Below are 23,059 nucleotides of genomic sequence, written 5' to 3' on the forward strand. Positions count from 1 at the left end.
AAAAGGCGAGATGGCGCCTAGTAACCATTGAAACCGGAGCTAGCGTGACCACCACCAGTATTTATTGGGCGGGACGTGACGTCGGTAACATCCCATCACCTCTTTGGACATGTTTTGAGAAACTGGAAACATGTTATGTGCCATCTTGATGACACATAACATGTGCATGTGCGAACTAATACCATAACCATATTATCTTTGTAAGGAGTATTTTCTTCGATAGGGTTTGTTTAATTATGTAATATTCTGGAGTACCTAATGAAGTGACTGGTGAGTAAATCAAGCAAAGTGAACATATATTGATGACTTTCATGTAATTTACAAGCAAATTTGACAAAATGTTATTATAAGATAAGTATTTTTGTTCTTTGGAAATATGTTTACAGGAGATTGTGATTTTAAATGGGCAGCACCAGGACACTCGGCATGCCGGACGATACCAGCCGAGTTCCGAGCTACACGGTACCCTGCGACGACTACGTCCACGTGGTGGAGTTCAGTCCCTTCGCTTCGGGAACGCCCGCTTCTCTGCTGGCCTACGGTGGGAACCAATATGTGGTGGTGGGCACCTGCGTCTTCCAGGTGAGACCTGTGTCATTTTACCTCCCGCTTCTCTTAACTATGTACTAGACATGCGCGGACAGGCAATTATAACATCCGCAACCGCATCACCAAAGTCGTCATCCACCCGCCGTCCACCCGAACTAACACTTTATCAGGACCGTAACCGCCCGCCAACCGCCCGCTGAAATACATCAGAAGTCGGCCGCCTTTACCACTCACAGAGATATTTAAACCTGTTTCACAGAGTATCGAAGACAATTAGGGCCGCCAACGTTCTCGCGATTATCCAATAGCGTTCATCCTGATGACAAGAATACAGGCGTGCTGTGAAGCTATTGCCTTTGACACCTTCAACAACATGTACGAACCGGTTGTTGGTCCGGCAAAATGTTGTTGTGTGCAGCTTCCGCAATTACACGTACAAGATTGAAAGGCATACTGGGTGATACAGAGTACACTGATGGTTGTGATATAAACAACTTTAACACTTACTAATATGCGCCACGCTGTGAAGCCACAAATATACAAGATCGACAAACATATTTCGGGAGAACATCCTCACAGTAACACAACATGAACACAACACAACAAATACCCAGAATCCTTTGTATTCATGACAATTCTTGAATATATTTTACACACCCGCACCCCAACCCCGCCCACCTTACCACCGCACGGGGGGTTGCTGCTAGCGGGGTGTATAAAATACATCAGAAGTCGGCCGCCTTCAGGCGCTGACCAAGAAGAATGTGGAGTTGGAATATAATTACAACACTTTATGTACATATTTATATGCATATTTATATAATATTTACATATTTATATAATATGTAACTAAAAGCTCCATTCACAGACAGAGTCCCATTGTTTTTATGAGTGGTCAAGGGAGTCAAAAGCCCCCTCCCCTCAAAAAAAGTTTATTTTTTTATTTTTTATTTTTTTATTTGTGGCGTCCGTAATTCTTTCGTGGCGAGCCGCCACAAATAAATGAATGTGTGGGAAACCCTGCGTTTATATGGCGTGCAAAACATATTTCCATCTTCATAAGTGAGCCATTTGCTGAAAAGTGGCTCCCTGAAGCCACTTTTCATTGAAGCTCTGCTTCTCGGGTTTATTGCTCGCCATGACGAAAACAATAACACGCAGGAGTCAGTAAAAAAAAAAAAATCTGCGTCCTTTCTGATTTCAATGCGTAAAAAGACACAAAAAGTGTGTTAACGCCAACAGTCCAACATACTTAATGTTCGAACTGGTAAACTTTATCTTTTGAAAATATTAGTTAATTTGGAATTTGATGCCTGCAACATGTTTCAAAAAAGCTGGCACAAGTGGCAAAAAAGGAATGAGAAAGTTGAGGAATTCTCATCAAACACTTATTTGGAACATCCCACAGGTCAGGGCTCGGGAACCTTTTTGGCTGAGACAGCCTAAGAAGCCAAATATTTCAAAATGTATTTACGTAAGAGCCATATAATATATTTTTAACACTGAACACAACTAAAAGTGTGCATTTTTAAGTAAGACCAACATTTCTAGAGTATAATAGGTCTCTTATTATTTGTAATAATGTTGTTATTCTGAAGCTAACTTAGGAGGGGGCGTGGCCTGCGGCTCTGCAGCGAAGTCGGGTGTTGCCAGGACCGGCCTCGAAATCAGCGACAGGTGTGTAAATGGCCCACCTGGGTCTTGTTGAAGAACCCCCAAGAGGGCTAGCCCTACACTAACCAATAATAAATAAATTATTTCTTACCCTTAAGGCAACTTCTTGAACAGGTGCGGTAGAAAAAATTATGGAAGGATTCAAATGCATGAGCATTTTTATATTTTTAACATTATTTTTAACACTGTGATTACAAGTGGAATTATTCATTACTTATTGTGTTAAGCAGTGTAAGCTCAGATTTATCCGAGAGCCAGATGCAGTCATCAAAAGAGCCACATCTGGCTCGCGAGCCATAGGTTCCCTACCCCTGCCACAGGTGAACAGGCTAATTGGGAACAGGTGGGTGCCATGTTTGGTTATAAAAGCAGCTTCCATGTCATTCACAAACAAGGATGGGGTGAGGGTCAACACTTAGTCAACAAATGGGTGAGCAAATTGTCCAACAGTTTAAGAACAACATTTCTTCACGAGCTATTGCAAGGAATTTGGGGATTTCACCATCTACGGTTGGTAATATCATCAAAAGGTTCAAAGAATCTGGAGAAATCACGGCCGTGATCTTCGATTCCTCAGGCAGTACTGCATCAAAAAGCGACATCAGTGTGTAGAGGATATCACCACATAGGCTCAGTTTTGTATATTTCTGTGACCACAGGAGAGGTCTGCTCCTCGACCACGGTCTGGGAGCAGACAAGCAGGAAATGTGCAACCAATAACTGGTGCCTGGTAAGGCTGGATCTTTTAAAATTGGGGCACCCAGTCGTAAAGGTGACTTTTTATTGTATTATTTGTTTGTATGGCGTGCAAAACATATTTCCATCTTCATAAGTAAGCCATTTCCTCCGCTTCTTGAGTTTATTGCTCATCATGATGAAAACAATAACTCGCAGGTGTTAGTCGGTAAAAAAATAAATCCGCGTATTTTCTGATTTCAATGCGAAAAAGACCTAAAAAATGTGTTATAGCCAACAGTCCAACATACTTAATGTTCAAACTGGTAAACTTTGTTTGTTTTTTTTAAATACTAGTTCATTTGGAATTTGATGCCTGCAGCATGTTTCAAAAAGCTGGCACAAGTGGCAAAAAAGACAGAGAAAGTCGGAGGAATGCTCATCAAACACTTATTTGGAACATCCCACAGGTGAACAGGCTAATTGGGAACAGGTGGGTGCCATGATTGGGTATAAAAGCAGCTTCCATGAAATGCTCAGTCAGTCACAAACAAGGACGGGGCGAGGGTCACCACTTTGTCAACAAATGCGCTAGCAAAGGTTCGAACAGTTTAAGAACATTTCTCAACCAGCTATTGCAAGGAATTTAGGGATTTCACCATCTATGGTCCGTGATATCGTCAAAAGGTTCAGAGAATCTGACGAGATCACTGCACTTCGATCCCTCAGGCCAGGGGTAGGGAACCTATGGCTCTAGAGCCAGATGTGGTTATTTTGATTACTGCATCTGGCTCTCAGATAAATCTTAGCTGACATTGCTTAATTTCGCTATGAACATAAATCAAACAAAACTTACTTGGCATGGCATGAAGCACAAAACTATGGCAAGGCATGAAACAAGTCAGCACAGAGCAAGAAAAGATCACATTGACGCCAGGGCGACTGACTGGCAAAGACAAGCTCAAATGCTGCCTCTGATTAGTGCTCGGGAAGCAGGTGAGCGAGCATTTTGTCCACCAGAGACAGGTGGACAGAATGAGTAACCAAGGAAACAAGACAAGGGAGTGGAAAAAACAGGAACTTAAAGAGTCCAAAGGACAAACAGCACATGGCCAAACAAAAACATGATCAACAGACACAACATTTGATTTATTATTGGTTAGCTTCAGAATAACAATGTTGTTAAAAAGAATAAGAGTCTTATTATACTCTAAAAATGTTGGTCTTAAAAATGCACGCATTTAGTTGTATTCAGTCTTAAATAATATGATATGGCTCTCACGGAAATACATTTTGAAATATTTGGCTTTCATGGCTCTCACAGCCAAAAAGGTTCCCGACCCCTGCCTCAGGCGGTACTGCATCAAAAAGCGACATCAGTGTGTAAAGGATATCACCACATGGGCTCAGTTTTGTATATTTCTGTGACCACAGGAGGAGGATTTGGACGTCGACGGAGTTAAATTCAACGTTCTCCGTGCCTTTCATCACGAACTGCGAGTGGATGCTCTCGCCTGGAGCCCGGAATCTCATCTGGACAGGATTCCGACCATCAGGTGCTACTTTTGCGACTTTTGAATTTGTAATCCACTTCAAGAAAGTTTCTGGCAGAACCGGGAGCGGAGATTGACGCCGTTCATGTGTCTTGTCTTGCATTTCATGTGAATTTTGTTATGTAAGTGCTCAAACAAGGCGCCAGACTTTACTCCTCACAAACATTCTCATCCGCGGGATAATTATTAATTCCTAATTCTGTCCAGGACAAGCAGCAGCTGTGTCTCTCTCGCTGCCACTGCAGCTGCCTGAAAGGGCAGCCAAGTATTTTTTGAAGCGCGAAGCCCGTTTAACTAGATTGTTAGAAAGCACCGCTTTGCCCTCTCCTAATTTCAGCGGTGGATCAGAGGGTCCCGTGTTCCCTCTTGGAGGTGTCGAGGCGTGATTGCGTAATCGAAAGAGAAAGGCAAGGCAATCATTCCCGGCCCATTGCGCTCCACACCGCAGGCTCCCGCAGCCAAGCTCTGTGACGTGCGCACTTGTTATTGCGCTGATGACCCGCCACTCGGGTTCCATCCCTGTTTGTGGTGCGCACGTATGCTGCGCCTTCCAGGAAAGGTCTTGCTGGCTCACGTCAGGCGCTGGCCCAGGCAGAGTTTGAGAGACAAGGGGGGGGGGGGACTGGAGGGTACTTGAGTAGCGAGTAGCCGCTGTCCAGCACAGCAGCTTGAATATTAAACATGGCTGAAAGCTCACAGAGGGAAGCCACATGACTCAATATACACACACACACAGTCCGGGAGTTCAGGTCTTTACCAAGAGAGTTCTTCATTTCTGATTACAAATCATTAGATCAGAGGTGTCAAAGTGGTTTTCACTGAGGGCCACATCGCAGTTAATGTTTGGCCCAAGAGGGCCGCTTCTGACAGTGAACACTATTACAAACCCCGTTTCCATATGAGTTGGGAAAGTGTGTTAGGTGTAAATATAAACGGAATACAATGATTTGCAAATCCTTTTCAACCCATATTCAGTTGAATGCATTACAAAGACAAGATAGTTGATGTTCAAACTCATAAACTTAATTTTTTTTGCAAATAATAATTAATAGGGATGCACCGATTAATCGGTAACCGAATATATTCGGCCGAATATGGCAAAAAAAAAGCCACATTCGGCCTTCGGTGGAATGAGTTAAAAACAAGGCCGAATAGTGGCATGTGACACAAGTTTTTGACGCGGTGACGCAATCCACCAACGTGCAGTGACGTTGGGATATGTTGTGTACCTCTATAAGTGTAAGAGGTTACAAGCACACACTTAATTGAGATTTACTTAAGCCCTCTGTTTACATTATTAGCGTATCTACTGTGGCTAAGCAGACTTTTGCCAAAAGGACAATAATTCATTTGTTGTGGGTTTATCCACTTTAATGCACTTTATTTTTTTTTGGAATGCATGTTTTGTTTGAAGGCCTAATATAAATGAAAAACTGTGCTTTTTTTTGAAAAGCAAAGACTACTGGAATATTAAAAAAATGTCAATATTCAATAAAAAATTACTTTATTTGAAAAACATCTCTAAATATTTATTCTAGGCTATTTATGCAATATTAAAAAAATTGTGAAGTGAATTATATTTATATAGCGCTTTTCTCAAGTGACTCAAAGCGCTTTACATAGTGACACCCAATATCTAAGTTACATTTAAACCAGTGTGGGTGGCACTGGTAGCAGGTGGGTAAAGTGTCTTGCTCAAGGACACAACGGCAGTGACTAGGATGGCACAAGCGGGAATCGAACCTGCAACCCTCAAGTTGCTGGGTCGGCCACTCTACCAACCGAGCTATGCCGCCCCTGCATTCATTATTCGGTATTCGGCCTTCGGCCAAACGTTTAAATTTTATTCGGCTTCGGCCACAAATTTTCATTTCGGTGCATCCCTAATAATTAACTTAGAATTTCATGGCTGCAACACGTGCCAAAGTAGTTGGGAAAGGGCATGTTCACCACTGTGTTACATCACGTTTTCTTTTAACAACACTCAATAAACGTTTGGGAACTGAGGAAACTAATTGTTGAAGCTTTGAAAGTGGAATTCTTTCCCATTCTTGTTTTATGAAGAGCTTCAGTCGTTCAGCAGTCCGGGGTACCCGCTGTTGTATTTTACGCTTCATAATGCGCCACACATTTTCTATGGGAGACCGGTCTGGACTGCAGGCGGGCCAGGAAAGTACCCGCACTCTTTTTTTTTTTTATAAAGCCACGCTGTTTTAACACGTGCTGAATGTGGCTTGGCATTGTCTTGCTGGAATAAGCAGGGGCGTCCATGAAAAAGACGGCGCTTAGATGGCAGCATACTGTATGTTGTTCCAAAACCTGGATTTTGAACTTTGCGTCGATAACAGTCTGGATGGTTCGCTTCGATATACGCGATATATCGCAGGTTTGTCTCTGTGCGATATAGAAAATGACTATCATAGTATTTGAGTATACGTTCTCACGTAGTTGTTTTTGGCTGCGGGCATTACACTACAGGAGGGGTCACCAACCTTTTTGAAACCAATAGTTACTTCTTGGGTACTGATTAATGCGAAGGGCTACCAGTTTGATCCACACTTAAATAAATTGCCATAAATAGCCAATTTGCTCAATTTACCTTTAATAAATAAATCTATATATATATAAAAAATGGGTATTTCTGTCTGTCATTCCGTCGTACATTTTTTTCCTTTTATAGAAGGTGTTTTGTAGGGAATAAATGATGAAAAAACACTTAATTGAACGGTTTAAAAGAGGAAAAAACATGAAAAAAATGAAAATTAAATTTTGAAACATAGTTCATCTTCAAATTTGACTCTTTAAAATTCTACATTCAACCAAAAAAAAAGAGAAAAACTAGCTAATTCAAATCTTTTTGAAAAAATTAAAAAAATAATTTATGGAACATCATTAGTCATTTTTCCTGATTAAGATTAATTTTTGAAATTTGATGACATGTTTTAAATAGGTTAAAACCCAATCTGCACTTTGTTAGAATATATAACAAATTGGACCAAGCTATATTTCTAACAAAGACAAATCATTATTTCTTCTAGATTTTGTAGAACAAACATTTTAAAAGAAATTAAAAAGACTTTGAAATAAGATTTACTTTTGATTCTACAGATTTTATAGGTTTGCCAGAATATTTTTTTTCAATTTTAATCATAAGTTTGAAGAAATATTTCACAAATATTCTTCGTCGAAAAAACAGAAGCTAAAATGATGAATTAAATTAAAATGTATTTATTATTCTTTACAATAAAGAAAAATAGATTGACTTGAACATTGATTTAAATTGTCAGGAAAGAAGAGGAAGGACTTTAAAAGGTAAAAAGGTATTTAAAAATCTTAAAATCATTTTTAAGGTTGTTTTTTTCTCTAAAATTGTCTTTCTGAAAGTTATAAGAAGCAAAGTAAAAAAAATAGATGAATTTATTTAAACAAGTGAAGACCAAGTCTTTAAAATATTTTCGTGGATTTTCAGATACTATTTGAGTTTCGTCACTCTTAGAATTAAAAATGTCGAGCAAAGCGAGACCAGCTTGCTAGTAAATAAATAACATTTAAAAAATAGAGGCAGCTCACTGGTAAGTGCTGCTATTTGAGCTATTTTTAAAACACTTATTTGGAACATTCCACAGGTGTGCAGGCTAACTGGGAACAGGTGGGTGCCATGATTGGGTATAAAAGCAGCTTCCATGAAATGCTCAGTCATTCACAAACAAGGACGCGGCGAATGGTCACCACTTTGTGAACAAATGCGTGAGCAAATTGTAAAACAGTTTAAGAACAACTTTTCTCAACGGTCTATTGCAAGGAATTTAGGAATTTCACCATCTACGGTCCGTAATACTATAAAAAGGTTCAGAGTATCTGGAGAAATCACTGAACATAAGCGATGTTATAACGGACCTTCGATCCCTCAGGCAGTACTGCATCAAAAAGTGACATCTGTGTGTAAATGATATCACCACATGGACTCAGGAACACTTAAGAAAACCACTGTCAGTAACTGCAGTTTGTCGCTACATCTGTAAGTGCAAGTTAAAACTACTATGCAAAGCCATTTATCAACAACACCCAGAAACGCCGCCGGCTTCTCTGGGCCCGAGTTCAGCTAAGATGGACTGCTGCAAAGTGGAAAAAGTGTTTTGTTGTCTGACGAGTCCACATTTCAAATTGTTTTTTGGAAATGATGAACGTCGTGTCCTCCGGACAAAAGATGAAAAGAACCATCAGGACTGTTCTAGGTGCAAAGTGTAAAAACCAGTATCTGTGATGGCATGGGGGTGTATTAGTGCCCAAGGCATGGGTAACTTACACATCTGTGAAGGCACCATTAATGCTGAATGGTCCATACAGGTTTTGAAGCAACATATCTTGCCATCCAAGCAAGACAATACCAAGTCACTTGTTACAACAGCGTGGCTTCGTAGTAAAAGAGTGCGGGTACTAGACTGGCCTGCCTGTAGTCCAAACCTGTCTTCCATTGAAAATGTGTGGCACATTATGAAGCCTAAAATACCACAACGGAGACCCCGGACTGTTGAACAACTTAAGCCGTACATAAAACAAGAATGGGAAAGAATTCCACCTGAAAAGTTTCAAAAATGTGTTTCGTCAGTTCCCAAAGGTTTATTGAGTGTTGTTAAAAGAAAAGGTGATGTAACACAGTGGTGAACATGCCCTTTCCCAACTACTTTGGCACGTGTTGCAGCCATGAAATTCTAAGTTAATTATTATTTGGAAAAAAAAAGACTAAGTTTATGAGTTTGAACATCAAATATCTTGTCTTTGTAGTGCATTCAATTGAACATGGGTTGAAAAGGATTTGCAAATCATCGTATTCTGTTTATATTTACATCTAACGCAATTTCCCAACTCATATGGAAACAGGGTTTGTAATAGTATTTGTGATTACATGGAGTACATATGTTTTTTTTTCTCCCAAAATAGAAAGAAAGAATACATTTAGTAAGAAATGTAGAAAAGTTAAAGTACTTTATTGATACATATTATTTCCAGGCTTTCCAGGGCAGAATAAAATGAAGTGGCAGGCCACGTCTGGGCCTCCTGGCTTTGAGTTTGACACCTGTGCATACTGTGAATACAAACCAAATTAGTACGGTGTATTATCAATCAATCAATGTTTATTTATATAGCCCTAAATCACAAATGTCTCAAAGGACTGCACAAATCATTACGACTACGACATCCTCGGAAGAACCCACAAAAGGGCAAGGAAAACTCACACCCAGTGGGCAGAGAGAATTCACATCCAGTGGGACGCCAGTGACAATGATGACTGTAAGAAACCTTGGAGAGGACCTCAGGAGTGGGCAACACCCCCCTTCTAGGGGACCGAAAGCAATGGATGTCGAGCGGGTCTAACATGATACTGTGAAAGTTCAATCCATAGTGGCTCCAACACAGACGCGAGAGTTCAGTTCAAAGCGGATCCAAGACAGCAGCCAGAGTCCCGTCCACAGGAAACCATCCCAAGCGGAGGCGGATCAGCAGCGTAGAGAGGTCCCCAACCGATCCTGGGTCTCGACTCTGGACAGCCAGTACTTCATCCATGGTCATCGGACCGGACCCCCTCCACAAGGGAGGGGGGGGACATAGGAGGAAACAGAAAAGAAGCGGCAGATCAACTGGTCTAAAAAGGAGGTCTATTTAAAGGCTAGAGTATACAGATGAGTTTTAAGGTGAGACTTAAATGCTTCTACTGAGGTAGCATCTGGAACTGTTACCGGGAGGGCATTCCAGAGTACTGGAGCCCGAACGGAAAACGCTCCATAGCCCGCAGACTTTTTTTGGGCTTTAGGAATCACTAATAAGCCGGAGTCTTTTGAACGCAGATTTCTTGCCGGGACATATGGTACAATACAATCGTCAAGATAGGATGGAGCTAGACCGTGTAGTATTTTATACGTAAGTAGTAAAACCTTAAAGTCACATCTTAAGTGCACAGGAAGCCAGTGCAGGTGAGCCAGTATAGGTATATATATAGGTATATATGTATATGTATAGACAGTATAGGTATATATGTATATAAAGGTATATACAGTATAGGTGTAATGTGATCAAACTTTCTTGTTCTTGTCAAAATTCTAGCAGCCGCATTTTGTACCAACTGTAATCTTTTAATGCTAGACATGGGGAGACCCGAAAATAATACGTTACAGTAATCGAGACGAGGCGTAACAAACGCATGGATAATGATCTCAGCGTCTTTAGTGGACAAAATGGAGCGAATTTTAGCGATATTACGGAGATGAAAGAAGGCCGTTTTAGTAACGCTTTTAATGTGTGACTCAAAGGAGAGAGTTGGGTCGAAGATAATACCAGGATTCTTTACCGAGTCGCCTTGTTTTATTATTTGGTTGTCAAATGTTTAAGTTGTATTATTAAACAGAAGAATAAACGGCACAGTCCTTAGTCTTTGAAGGATTCGTGTCACTGCTGAGTGGTGCTCCCCTTCTAATAGCAACCTCTTTGACAATCACGTTGCTTTGACACTTGTCCTAATAGCATTCTTAATGTTCTCATTCTTCACAGTGCGGGCTTGGAGGGGTTATATCTAATCTTCTCTAGGTGTGATTTGCGCTGAAAATGTGTGAGCTGCTGTCTCGTTTGTGTTTTCCTTGTCAAGGGGGAGTCAGTGTAATGGTGCCAATAATAGGCAGCGCCTGATTAGAGGGAAGTCCTTGACCCGAGCAGAATTCTTGTTTTTCTCTCTGTTTACATTAGCGTGCAATTAGAATCTACCAGGCAGGATTCTGCTGACTGCAGTCCAATTTTCGGCCACACGCACCAGCGTTCTCCGCGCACACGTAGTTTAGAGTGACATGCCTGCTGCCGTGTTTTTCTTTCACATGTTCTTCCTTTGTTTTCACACCTTCCATCGCTTGCCTTTGCAGATTTTGCACGGCCGCAGCCGACAGAAGACTCCGCCTGTTGACTTCGGATCTTCAGGATCGCCATGAGGTCAAGGTAGTTCAACATCTGCGGCCACATGTTTAGGATATTCTCATTCGTCCAGGTTTTTATATTCTCAGGGCATTCAATCGATCACAACAGGACTTTTCAGTTTGTCTTAGAAGGAGTTTCGCTTTTAATCCAAGTAGGTTTCATCAGTTAATGCTCATAGATTGGTCAGATCTAATGAAAATTAACGAGATATAATATTTGGTCAATCAATTAATATACGTTTATTTATACAGCCCTTAATCACAAGTGTCTCAAAGGGCTGCACAATGACATCCTCGGCTCAGATCCCACATCAGTACCAGGGCAAGAAAAAACTCAATGGGATACAATGAGAAACCTTGGAGGGGACCGCAGATGTGGGGAGCCCTGGGTGACCAGTGCAATGGATGTTAAGTGGATCTAGTTAATAGTGTGAGAGTCCAGTCCTTAGTGGATCTGACATAATAATGCGAGTCCAGTCCATAATGGAGCTAACATAATAGTGAGAGTCCAGTCCATAGTGGTTTTAACATAATAGTAATAGTCCAGTCCATAGTGGATCTAACATAATATTGTGAGAGTCCAGTCCATAGTGGATCTGACATAATAATGAGAGTCCAGTCCATAGTGGAGCTAACATAATAGTGAGAGTCCAGTCCATAGTGGTTTTAACATAATAGTAATAGTCCAGTCCATAGTGGATCTAACATAATAGTGAGAGTCCAGTCCATAGTGGGGCCAGCAGAGGATCATCTTGAGTAGAGACAAGTCAGCAGCGCAGAGGCGTCACCAACTGATGCACAGCTGAGTGGTCCAGCTAACGCACAACCTAGTCTAGCGGCTGGTGCCTATACCTCCGTAGTCTTTATCAGTTCATGCTCATGGACTTAGATTGGTCAGCTCCAGTCTTAGACTTAGATTGGTCAGATCTAATCTCGCGGCTGGTGCAAAAACCCCAAATATTTATACTCCAAAACCAGGACGGCATCAAAACAGTTGTGTTTCTCACTACGAACGGGCGAAACCATCCTTGCCCAGGCACACCCTCCTGGTTTTGAAGTATACATATTTGGGGTTTTGGCACCAGCCGCTAGACTAGATCTGGCCAATTTAAGGCAAAGATTAAGATCTGAGCAATGAACTGATGAAGCCTACTCGGATGAGTCCAGTTGCAATCGATTAAATGCCGTGAGATTGTATTTTTTTTAATAAGTTTTGTTCTGTGTTTTCTTGTCTCCCAGGTGATGGAGGGCCACAGCAGCTACATTAACCATTTGGTGTTTGAGCCCTCTGAAGGGAAGCAAATTGCTTCCGTCAGCGATGACCACACTTGCAGGTCCACGTTGTTTTTATGATTTCCATTTACAATACGTGTGCTACGCATGTGTGCCTGCTGCCGGCTTCTGGTTTGGAGTTCTGTTTTCTGTTACGGGTTCAGAAAGTCCTGGCCGTGTTTCCACAGTGTAACATGATGCTAAACACAACACGCTCTGCTGTGACCGTGCGTAAGCGCCGAGCTGTTTGGCTAATTGCTTAAATATGGAAATCCAATTAGCCGCAGAAGGTTTTCCCTCTCTTAGGGCGAGCAGAGAGGGGGGGGGGGACCTTCACAAAGACCACCCCCTTCCCTGAATGTTCCTTTTTGATTTAATGATAGAGTTTGGAAAAAGTGTGCAATGAGCAGCAAGGTTCACCTCTGGGACACGCCCCCTCAAGAGGGCCCCTCAATAGGCTTCCTTCAGCTTGTTTTGGTTCAAGTTTCCATTCCCTCTCATTGCAGAACCAGCGGCGCATGAAAGTGCGGAGGATTTAGCAAACTAAGCTGAAGACTGCAATAAAGCAATGATATTAAAAGAAATAAGTGGGAATAATCAAAGGGAATTCAATTGTGATATGAGGAAAGTGTGAATGTTGTCTGTCTATCTGTGTTGGCCCTGCGATGAGGTGGCGACTTGTCCAGGGTGTACCCCGCCTTCCGCCCGATTGTAGCTGAGATAGGCGCCAGCGCCCCCGCGACCCCAAAAGGGAATAAGCGGTAGAAAATGGATGGATGGATGAGGAAAGAAAATATATATTTTTTTATTTTATTTTTTATTTCATTTTTTGGGGACGGCGTGGCGCAGTGGAAGAGTGGCCCTGGTTCAATCCCCACCTAGTACCAACCTCGTCACGCCCGTTGTGTCCTGAGCAAGACACTTCACCCTTGCTCCTGATGGGTGCTGGTTAGCGCCTTGCATGGCAGCTCCCTCCATCAGTGTGTGTGAATGGGTAAATGTGGAAGTAGTGTCAAAGCGCTTTGAGTACCTTGAAGGTAGAAAAGCGCTATACAAGTACAACGCATTTATTTATTTATTTATTTAAGTTTGACACTCAGGCATATTGTCTCTACTGAAGTGGTTAATTATGTTTTTTTTTCTTGTTGGTTCATTATAGCTCGGTTGGTAGAGCGGCCGTGCCAGCAACTTGAGGGTTGCAGGTTCGATTCCCGCTTCTGCCATCCTAGTCACTGCCGTTGTGTCCTTGGGCAAGACACTTTACCCACCTGCTCCCAGTGCCACCCACACTGGTTTAAAAAAGTAACTTAGATATTGGGTTTCACTATGTAAAGCGCTTTGAGTCACTAGAGAAAAGCGCTATATATAAAAACATAATTCAATTCAATTATGGGGCTTCACGGTGGCAGAGGGGTTAGTGCGTCTGCCTCACAATACGAAGGTCCTGCAGTCCTAAGTTCAAATCCAGGCTCGGGATCTTTCTGTGTGGAGTTTGCATGTTCTCCCCGTGAATGCGTGGGTTCAATGTTTATTTATTTATATAGCCCCAAATCACAAATGTCTCAAAGGACTGCACAAATCATTACGACTACAACATCCTCGGAAGAACCCACAAAAGGGCAAGGAAAACTCACACCCAGTGGGCAGGGAGAATTCACATCCAGTGGGATGCCAGTGACAATGCTGACTATGAGAAACCTTGGAGAGGACCTCAGATGTGGGCAACCCCCACCCCTCTAGGGGACCGAAAGCAATGGATGTCGAGCAGGTCTAACATGATACTGTGAAAGTTCAATCCATAGTGGCTCCAACACAGCCGCGAGAGTTCAGTTCAAGCAGATCCAAGACAGCAGCGAGAGTCCCGTCCACAGGAGACCATCTCAAGCGGAGGCGGATCAGCAGCGTAGAGATGTCCCCAACCGATACAGGCGAGCTGTCCATCCTGGGTTCCCTCCGGGTACTCCGGCTTCCTCCCACCTCCAAAGACATGCACCTGGGGCTGGTTGATTGGCAACACTAAATTGGCCCTAGTGTGTAAATGTGAGTGTGAATGTTGTCTGTCTATCTGTGTTGGCCCTGCGATGAGGTGGCGACTTGTCCTGGGTGGACCCCACCTTCCGCCCGATTGTAGCTGAGGTAGGCACCAGCGCCCCCCGCGACCCCAAAAAGGGAATAAGCGGTAGAAAATGGATGGATGGATGGTTCATTATGTCATAGTTCTTATATTGGTTCTTTTTTATCAGTCTCACTCGGGGCCCTGGTCCGGCACCTTGGGCTCGCCCCCCTCCTGTGAGCGGCCAGAGAAAACAGCAGTGCGCTCCATCTGCTGAAAGATTTAAAATCCGTCATGTTAAGAAAATACATAGCACCGGAGGAAGACTGAGGCGGAACAAAGGATAGATCAAGTTAACGGGTGAGGAGCTTCCAGTCAGCCCACACAAACGCGAGAGGAAGAAACAGTGGCTCTTATGAATAAGAAGAAAAAAAAAGGCGGGGAGGGGAAACGTACACTCTCATGTAAAGGCTCGTGACCTCTCCATCACTCTGTTTTTCTTGGCCGCGCCACGTCTACTGTAAGTTTGCTGAGCTTTGTCATCACTGTCCCCTGCAGTTGTGGGAACTCGGCGGCCGCCAAAACACGCAACCCAACGCCGCCGACTCCCATGTCCTCGGGCCAGCTTTGCACTTGCCTCATGTGGCCTAAACACCTACAAATGCGCCACCTAAAGAGCAAAAGGCCAAACTGCAGTCTCAGAAGGGATCGGAAGAGTCGTCGGGCTTTATTATAAGCTATCAGGCACCTGCTGCTGCTGCTCCACGACACCTGTTTGACACCTTGGGGTACCTTGTAGTTGTCTGCGAGCTAAGTACTCTCTTTTTCATACAGCAGTGTCACCACAGATGTCCTTTTGAGCTTCCTGAGTGATGCAGCGTTCAGCAGGTCATCGGTGTCATGTCTTTCTTTTTACATCGTTCGGCAAAGCTTTTGTTTTTCCGACCTGTTTGAAGGCTAGCGCGGTTGACCACAGTTTGGCATCCGCGGAGAAGCATGCAATCGAGCTGGTCTTGGCGAGCGCTCTGAAAAAATAAGGTAGAGTCATTGTTTTGCCGCTGCGGTCGGTGGGGGTGGCGGGGAATATTCTTTGTTCCACAATGTCGAGCGTTCAACAGAGGCCTCCGTCTGAAACGAATCATGCCGTCAGCTAGATGATAGTGCTTGGGTCTTCAAGGTAGTCTTCTTGATCTTGTCATTCAGCCCCTTTCCCTTTCTTTCCCTTTCTTTCCAAGACCTTGTTAGGGTCCGCAGGCCCATTGCAAAAGGACTCCAATGGAGTCCTTCTGCAATGGGCCAAGGGCCCTATTGAAACTGGTCCGTTTTATTAGGGTCCGCATGGGCCAAGGACCCTATTGAAACTGGTGCGTTTTATTATTATTCCGCACCTATGCGCTGTAATTTGACCCCCTTAACATGCTTCAAAACTCACCAAATTTGACACACACATCGGTCTGGCATGCCTTCCCAACTTATTAGGCAGCCAAACCAGAAAAATCAAAATTGCGTGCTAGCGCCCCCTAGGAAGGAAAGAAAAACAGACTGCGTGTAACTTCCGTCAGGAATGTCGTACAGACATGAAACAAAAACTGTCACGTAGGTCTAACTTAGACCTACATTTCATAATTCTACCTTCTAGGGAAAAAATCAACAGGAAGTTGGAAAAAAACCCTTCAAAACAAAATTTTCGCAAATAATTCAATTTTTGCCTCTTTGAGCTGAAATTTGACCCCCTTAAAATGCTTCAAAACTCACCAAACTTGGCACACACATCAGGACTGGCAGAAATTGCGATCTAATGAGAAAAAAAAAAAAAAAAAATCAAAATTGCGCTTTTGCGCAATTTTTGATCAAAACACAGCAAAAACTGCTTCGAGGAAGAAAACACAGACAAAACTGCTTGTAACCTTTGTTAGGAATGTCGGAGAGACCTGGAACGAAAACCTCTATTTAGGTCTCACTTAGACCTACATTTTAATAAATGACATCCTTCAGCAAAAATCAACAGGAAGTTAAAAATTACCCCTTCAAAATAAAAGTTTTGTAAACACCCGTCACCTTTTTTCAAACGTTATCTCCTCTGAGCGCGTTTGTCGTTTCGGCTTCAAACTCGCACAGGAGAGAGTTTGAACCCCTCTGATTAAAAGTTATCGAAATAGTTTTGATTACTGCTCCGGTTTGGATTTTACGCACCTTCAAAAAACCCCTGTGGAAATTTTCCTAAAAAATGTCATTTTTGCCTCTTTGAGCTGTAATTTGACCCCCTTAAAATGCTTCAAAGTGCAAGTTATAGCTCTACTATGCAAAGCGAATGCCATTTCTCAACAACATCCAGAAACGCCAATCTGTAATTTGACCCCCTTAACATGCCCGATTGTAGCTGAGATAGGCGCCAGCGCCCCCCGCGACCCCAAAAGGGAATAAGCGGTAGAAAATGGATGGATGGATGGAACATGCTTCAAAACTCACCAAATTTTACACACACATCAGGACTGGCGAAAATTGCCATCTAATAAAAAACCAAACCCCTAAAGTCAAAATTGCGCTCTAACGCCCCCTAGAAAAAAATCCCTGACAAAACTGCTTGTAACTTCTGTTAGGAATGTCGTAGAGACATGAAACAAAAACCTCTCTGTAGGTCTGACTTAGACCAGGGCTTGAGTCGCGGCGGCAACAGCCAAAGCGGACCCGACCAACGCTGCTTGCAGCTTTAATTCTCTCCGCAACCCCTGTGCCCTCGTCTCCACCTTTTCTTCCCATGGAAGGATCATTCAAAGGTGGTTAACCATAGATCCAGTTCTCAGGAACCACAGCTTCCTTTGTCCAAGTCCTTCATTACATCCATGTGCACTGTTCACAGCTGCTTTTGCTATCACACGTCTCCCTGAGTTATTGAATCAATTACAGCGGGTCGGACGTCCTCCTCAAATGACTTTTGACCATTCGAGTCCAGCGCTCCAGACTGCTGGACTCTGAACAAACTGAATGGCAGCAGGCCGCCCAGAGCGAAACATTCGCTCTGTTGACAGGGAAGTGAGACGCCAGGATATTTCCCTCTCTGCCCCCGCTATCAAAGCAATAAAAAGAGGCTCCCGATTTCCCCTGTAAGCGAAAGTCAGACTGACATGCAAATTGAATTCCTGGAACGCTTAACAATTCCTTTGCTTTCAATGGCAGACAGATCTAAACAAGTGGCGGCTTTCTACAACGAAATCTTGAATTATATCAAATAAACACAAGTACCCTGTGTAAACATGCAAGTTCAGAGAGTGCAGCAGAAAGGTTGAGAGCAAAACAAATGCGTCTGATGTTATAAAATAGGCGTGTGATTCTTGGGGGGGAAAAATACGAGCATGTCGACGTTTGAGGAACTTCACACTCTTTGCTTTACACCGGTTTGTTTTTGGCCCAACACTTGCTGCATTTTGTTGGGGAATCTTGTCAAAAAAAAGTCAACATGGGAAGCAAAGCCAGCTTTCCGTAACAATGATTGTCTTTTTCCTACTGTAAAACGGAGTTGTTCTGCAGTGAAGCCGTCAAGCGGATCCTGACGCCGCTAATCACTTTCTCTGCTTTCCTGTGTCGTCTACGACATAAAATAAAAGCACTAGCGCACAGGTGTCAAACTCAGACTCGGGGGCCAGATCTGGCCCGCAAACACTTAAAAATGATTTATGTCAAAGTACTTCATATTTTCTCACTTAATGTACCGTATTTCCTTGAATTGCCGCCGGGGCCCTAATTAATTTAAAACCTCTTCTCACTACGGCGCTTAACAAAGGCCTGCGGTAAATTTAGGCCTGCTCTTATAAATTTGAGTGTGACGTAAGGATACCATCAAGAAAAGCACATTTTATAAAAAAAACCTTATTATGGTCTTACCTTTACTTATAAATGAAGTCCATGCGCAGCTCCTTCTGATCAAAAGCATCGATAACTTGTTTATAGAAGTCTTCCTTATCTTTCTTCAGTATTAAAAGTCTCTCTGTCTCGATGGAGATCTTCCTTTATTACCTCCTGCTTCGATTGAAAGTCCAGTTTAGAAAACTGTTTTATTTTAGATATGTAATCCTCCATGTTAAAAGTGCAAGCGAGAGGAAAAAATAAACCATCGCTGCTCACTCTTGCTGCTCACTTCTTCTGCAGCCGAGTTGTCGCAAGAAGGATCGCTAGCGCCCTCTACCACCAGGAGGCGGGAGTCATTTAATGACTCATATTTGACACACGCAGCCACAGTATATTAATAAAACATAGCTGCTTACTGTTCTTTTTAGCATATTCAATAGCTTGGACCTTAAATCCTACTGAATAGCTCTTTCTTCTTCCCTTTATGCGATTTCAAATGATTGAAATCAGCCTCCTCCATTTTGAAAATGATGACATGTGAAGTGTCACTCGAGACGTGACGAGTTTGACCCGGTGGAAATTCTAGGCAGATGCTGATTATTTGGCGAAACGATTTTGACCCGGTGGAAATTCTCGACATGTGGTGATAGAAATAATATTTTGCGAAATGAGTTTGAACCGGCGTTAATCCTGAGACGGCGGTAATGCTAATCATGCGCTAATTATTTTGTGAAACGAGTTTGACCCGGTAGTAATTATAGGCAAGCGCATACTATTTCCCCGCGGCAGGAAATACGGTAATTGATTGTCCTGCTTGAAATTGCATGCCTTTTAAACTTTAATAATATCCATTATTGCAACAAATATTACAGTATTTTATCATACTTTCCAAACATCCATCCATTTTCTACCGCTTATTCCCTTCGAGGTTGTGGGTGGCGCTGGAGCCTATCTCAGCTATAATCGGGCGGAAGGCAGGTTACACCCTGGACAAGTCGCCATCTCATCGCAGGGCCAACACAGATTAACAGACAACATTCACACACTAGGGACCATTTAGTGTTGCCAATCAACCTATCCCCAGGTGCATGTCATTGAAGGTGGGAGGAAGCAGCACAATGGAAGAGGGGTTAGTGCGTCTGCCTCACAATACGAAGGTTCTGGGTTCGATCCCGTGCTTGGGATCTTTCCGTGTGGAGTTTGCATGTCCTCCCTGTGACTGCGTGGGTTCCCTCCGTGTACTTTACAAACATTTTTTGTGTAAAAATAAGTAAATACTTAAATATCTGCTTGATTTATGATTTTACAGTAAACTACCCATCCATCTATCCATCCATTTTTTTCCGCTTGGCCGAGGTCGGGTCGCAGGGGCAGCAGCCTAAGCAAACTACCCATCAAATTTAAAAAAATAAAATAAATTTGACGGGGTTCTTTACAGCATAATACTTTTGTTCGCGTTAAGGTTCTGTTGACTGAGCTGCTATTTTTCCTGTAAGATCTTGTTTTTATTGGTGTATTACTGTAAATGGAAAGAGTCTACTTTTGTTTTTTACAGCAGAAAACTGGCAACTAAGTTGTCAGAATAAAAAAGGAACTTGTAGTGTTTCTCCATTAAACATATAATGTTGTAAAAACCAATGTCAATTTAATAGTAAAATTCTGGCAACCAAGAGATCAAAGGCTCTGGATGCTTTGGGGCTGTCTTGGTTGATAAGACTCTGCAACATCGCTTGGACATCGGAGGTGGTACCTCTGGATTGGCAGACCGGGGTGGTGGTTCCTCTATTTAAGAAGGGGAACCGGAGGGTGTGTTCCAACTATCGTGGGATCACAGTCCTCAGCCTTCCCGGTAAGGTCTATTCAGGTGTACTGGAGAGGAGGCTACATCAGATAGTCGAACCTCGGATTCAGGAGGAACAGTGTGGTTTTCGTCCTGGTCGTGGAACTGTGGACCAGCTCTATACTCTCGGCAGGGTCCTTGTGGGTGTATGGGAGTTTTCCCAACCGGTCTACATGTCCTTTGTGGACTTGGAGAAGGCATTCGACCCTGTCCCCCGGGAAGTCCTGTGGGGAGTGCTCAGAGAGTATGGGGTATCGGACTGACCGATTGGGGCGGTCCACTCCCTGTACGATCAGTGCCAGAGCTTGGTCCGCATTGCCGGGACTAAGTCGGACACATTTCTATTGAGGGTTGGACTCCGCCGAAGCTGCCCTTTGTCACCGATTCTGTTCATAACATTTATGGACAGAATTTGTAGGCGCAGTCAGGGCGTTGAGGGGTTCCAGTTTGGTGGCCGTAGGATTAGATCTCTAATTTTTGCAGATGATGTGGTCCTGATGGCTTCATCTGGCCAGGATCTTCAGCTCTCACTGGATCGGTTCGCAGCCGAGTGTGAAGCGACTGAGATGAGAATCAGCACCTCCAAGTCCGAGTCCATGGTCCTCTTCTCGCCCGGAAAAGGGTGGAGTGCTTGGGGAGTAGATCTTGCCCCAAGTGGAGGAGTTCAAGTACCTCGGAGTCTTGTTCACGAGTCGGGAAAGAGTGAATTGTGAGATGAACAGGTGGATCGGTGCGGCGTCTTCAGTAATGCGAACGTTGTATCAAGCCGTTGTGGTGAAGAAAGTAGCTGAGCCGGAAGGCAAAGCTCTCAATTTACCGGTCGATCTACGTTCCCATCCTCACCTATGGTCATGAGCTTTGGGTTATGACCGAAAGGACAAGATCACGGGTACAAGCGGCCGAAATGAGTTTCCTCCGCCGGGTGCTGGGGCTCTCCCTTAAGATAGGGTGAGAAGCTCTGCCATCCTGAAGGAGCTCAAAGTAAAGCCGCTGCTCCTCCACATAGAGGAGCCAGATGAGGTGGTTCTGCCATCTGATCGGATGCCACCCGAACGCCTCCCTAGGGAGGTGTTTAGGGCACGTCCGACAGGTAGGACGCAACAGGGAAGACCCAGGACAGGTTGGGAAGACTATGTCTCCCGGCTGGCCTGGGAACGCCTGGGGATCCTCTGGGAAGAGCTAGACGAAGTGGCTGGGGAGAGGGAAGTCTGGGCTTCCCTGCTTGGGCTGCTGCCCCCGCGACCCGACCTCGGATGAGTGGAAGAAGATGGATAGATTGATGTTGTCAATGTAAAGTTTTTACTGTAAAATCAACAGACTACTTAAAACAATTTATATAGTTAATAATAAAATCCAGAGGCAAATTCATACATTATTCACTGTTACAATCGGCCCTCTGATGGCAGCCATAACTGTGATGTGGCCCTCATGCCTACAACAAATTCATTTATTTTTTACAGTGTTTTAATTTCAGAAGTGGTGGCTTAGAACAGTGGTTCTCAAATGGGGGTACTTGAGATTTTTTTCAAATATTCTAAAAATAGCAACCATTTAAAAACCCTTTATAAATAAATATATTTATTGAAGAATACTTAAACAAAATTTGAATGTAAGTTCATTAACTGTGAAAAGAAATGCAACAATGCAATATTCAGTGTTGACAGATCGATTTTTTGTGGACATGTTCCATAAATATTGATGTTAAAGATTTATTTTTTTGTGAAGAAATGTTTAGAATTAAGTTGATGAATCCAGATGGATCTCTATTAAAATCCCCAAAGAGAGCACTTTTAAGTTGATGATTACTTCTATGTGTAGAAATCTTTATTTATAATTTAATCACTTGTTTATTTTTCCACAAGTTTTTAGTTATTTTTATATCTTTTTTTCCAAATAGATCAAGAAAGACCACTACAACTGAGCAATAGTTTGCTCATTTGTAGTGATGACATCGTGCTGTATTTTACTTCTTTATCTATTTTTTTCAACCAAAAATGCTTTGCTCTGAATTGGGGGGTAAATAAAGTAAAAAAAAAGTTCACAAGGGGTTACATCACTGAAAAAAAGGTTGAGAACCACTGGCGTAGAAGAACACGCAGCATAACTTAACTTTTGTTGTCGCTGTAGGCTTATGGTCATTGTGCATTTGTATTTGTCCAGGGTGTGGGACTTGGACGGAAGTCAGACTGCCACGTTCCGACTTCGCTCTCCAGGCATTAGCGTTTGCTGGCATCCAGAGGAAGTCTTCAAGGTAAGCACTTGATTTAAAAAAAAAAAAAAAAAAGGATGCTCTGACTGTAAGCGCAACTCTCCTGTCCAAAGGCAAAACCTAGTAACTCACTTTTAGCTGATTTTGAGAAAACAAAGGAAAACCAATGATGCTGTCTTACAAAGATCTACAAAGTCATCAAACGTATAGATGTTTTCTTGAGCTTTCATTTTCTTGCCGATTTGAGCCATGGATTGAATCTGCTGTCATGAACATGTGGCCCTTTTTCCAGATATTTTATCACAATCTCGGGCGGGGCCCCATTCTGCGTTTGCACATTCGGCAAGAGCCGTGTACAGTGTCCAGTTTTTATTTTGACCTCCACAGTTATATGCCCAAAAGAGTATGCAAGGGGAAGAATCAAGAACA

General features: G+C 43.0%; 1 protein-coding gene across 1 annotated transcript in view; it reads left to right on the forward strand.

Moving 5' to 3' along the window:
- Positions 1–23,059, forward strand: part of nup37 (nucleoporin 37) — a 37,588-nt gene that overhangs the window by 3,062 nt on the left and 11,467 nt on the right. Inside the window, exons 2-6 of the mRNA XM_061914135.1 lie at positions 387–582; positions 4,333–4,454; positions 11,360–11,432; positions 12,650–12,744; positions 22,582–22,672. Of these exons, the coding sequence (XP_061770119.1) occupies positions 403–582; positions 4,333–4,454; positions 11,360–11,432; positions 12,650–12,744; positions 22,582–22,672 (561 nt within the window). The 5' untranslated portion in view covers positions 387–402. The remainder of the gene's footprint in view (positions 1–386; positions 583–4,332; positions 4,455–11,359; positions 11,433–12,649; positions 12,745–22,581; positions 22,673–23,059) is intronic.

This window comes from Nerophis ophidion, linkage group LG10 (genome assembly GCF_033978795.1).
Source record: "Nerophis ophidion isolate RoL-2023_Sa linkage group LG10, RoL_Noph_v1.0, whole genome shotgun sequence".
NCBI classification, from domain to species: domain Eukaryota; kingdom Metazoa; phylum Chordata; class Actinopteri; order Syngnathiformes; family Syngnathidae; genus Nerophis; species Nerophis ophidion.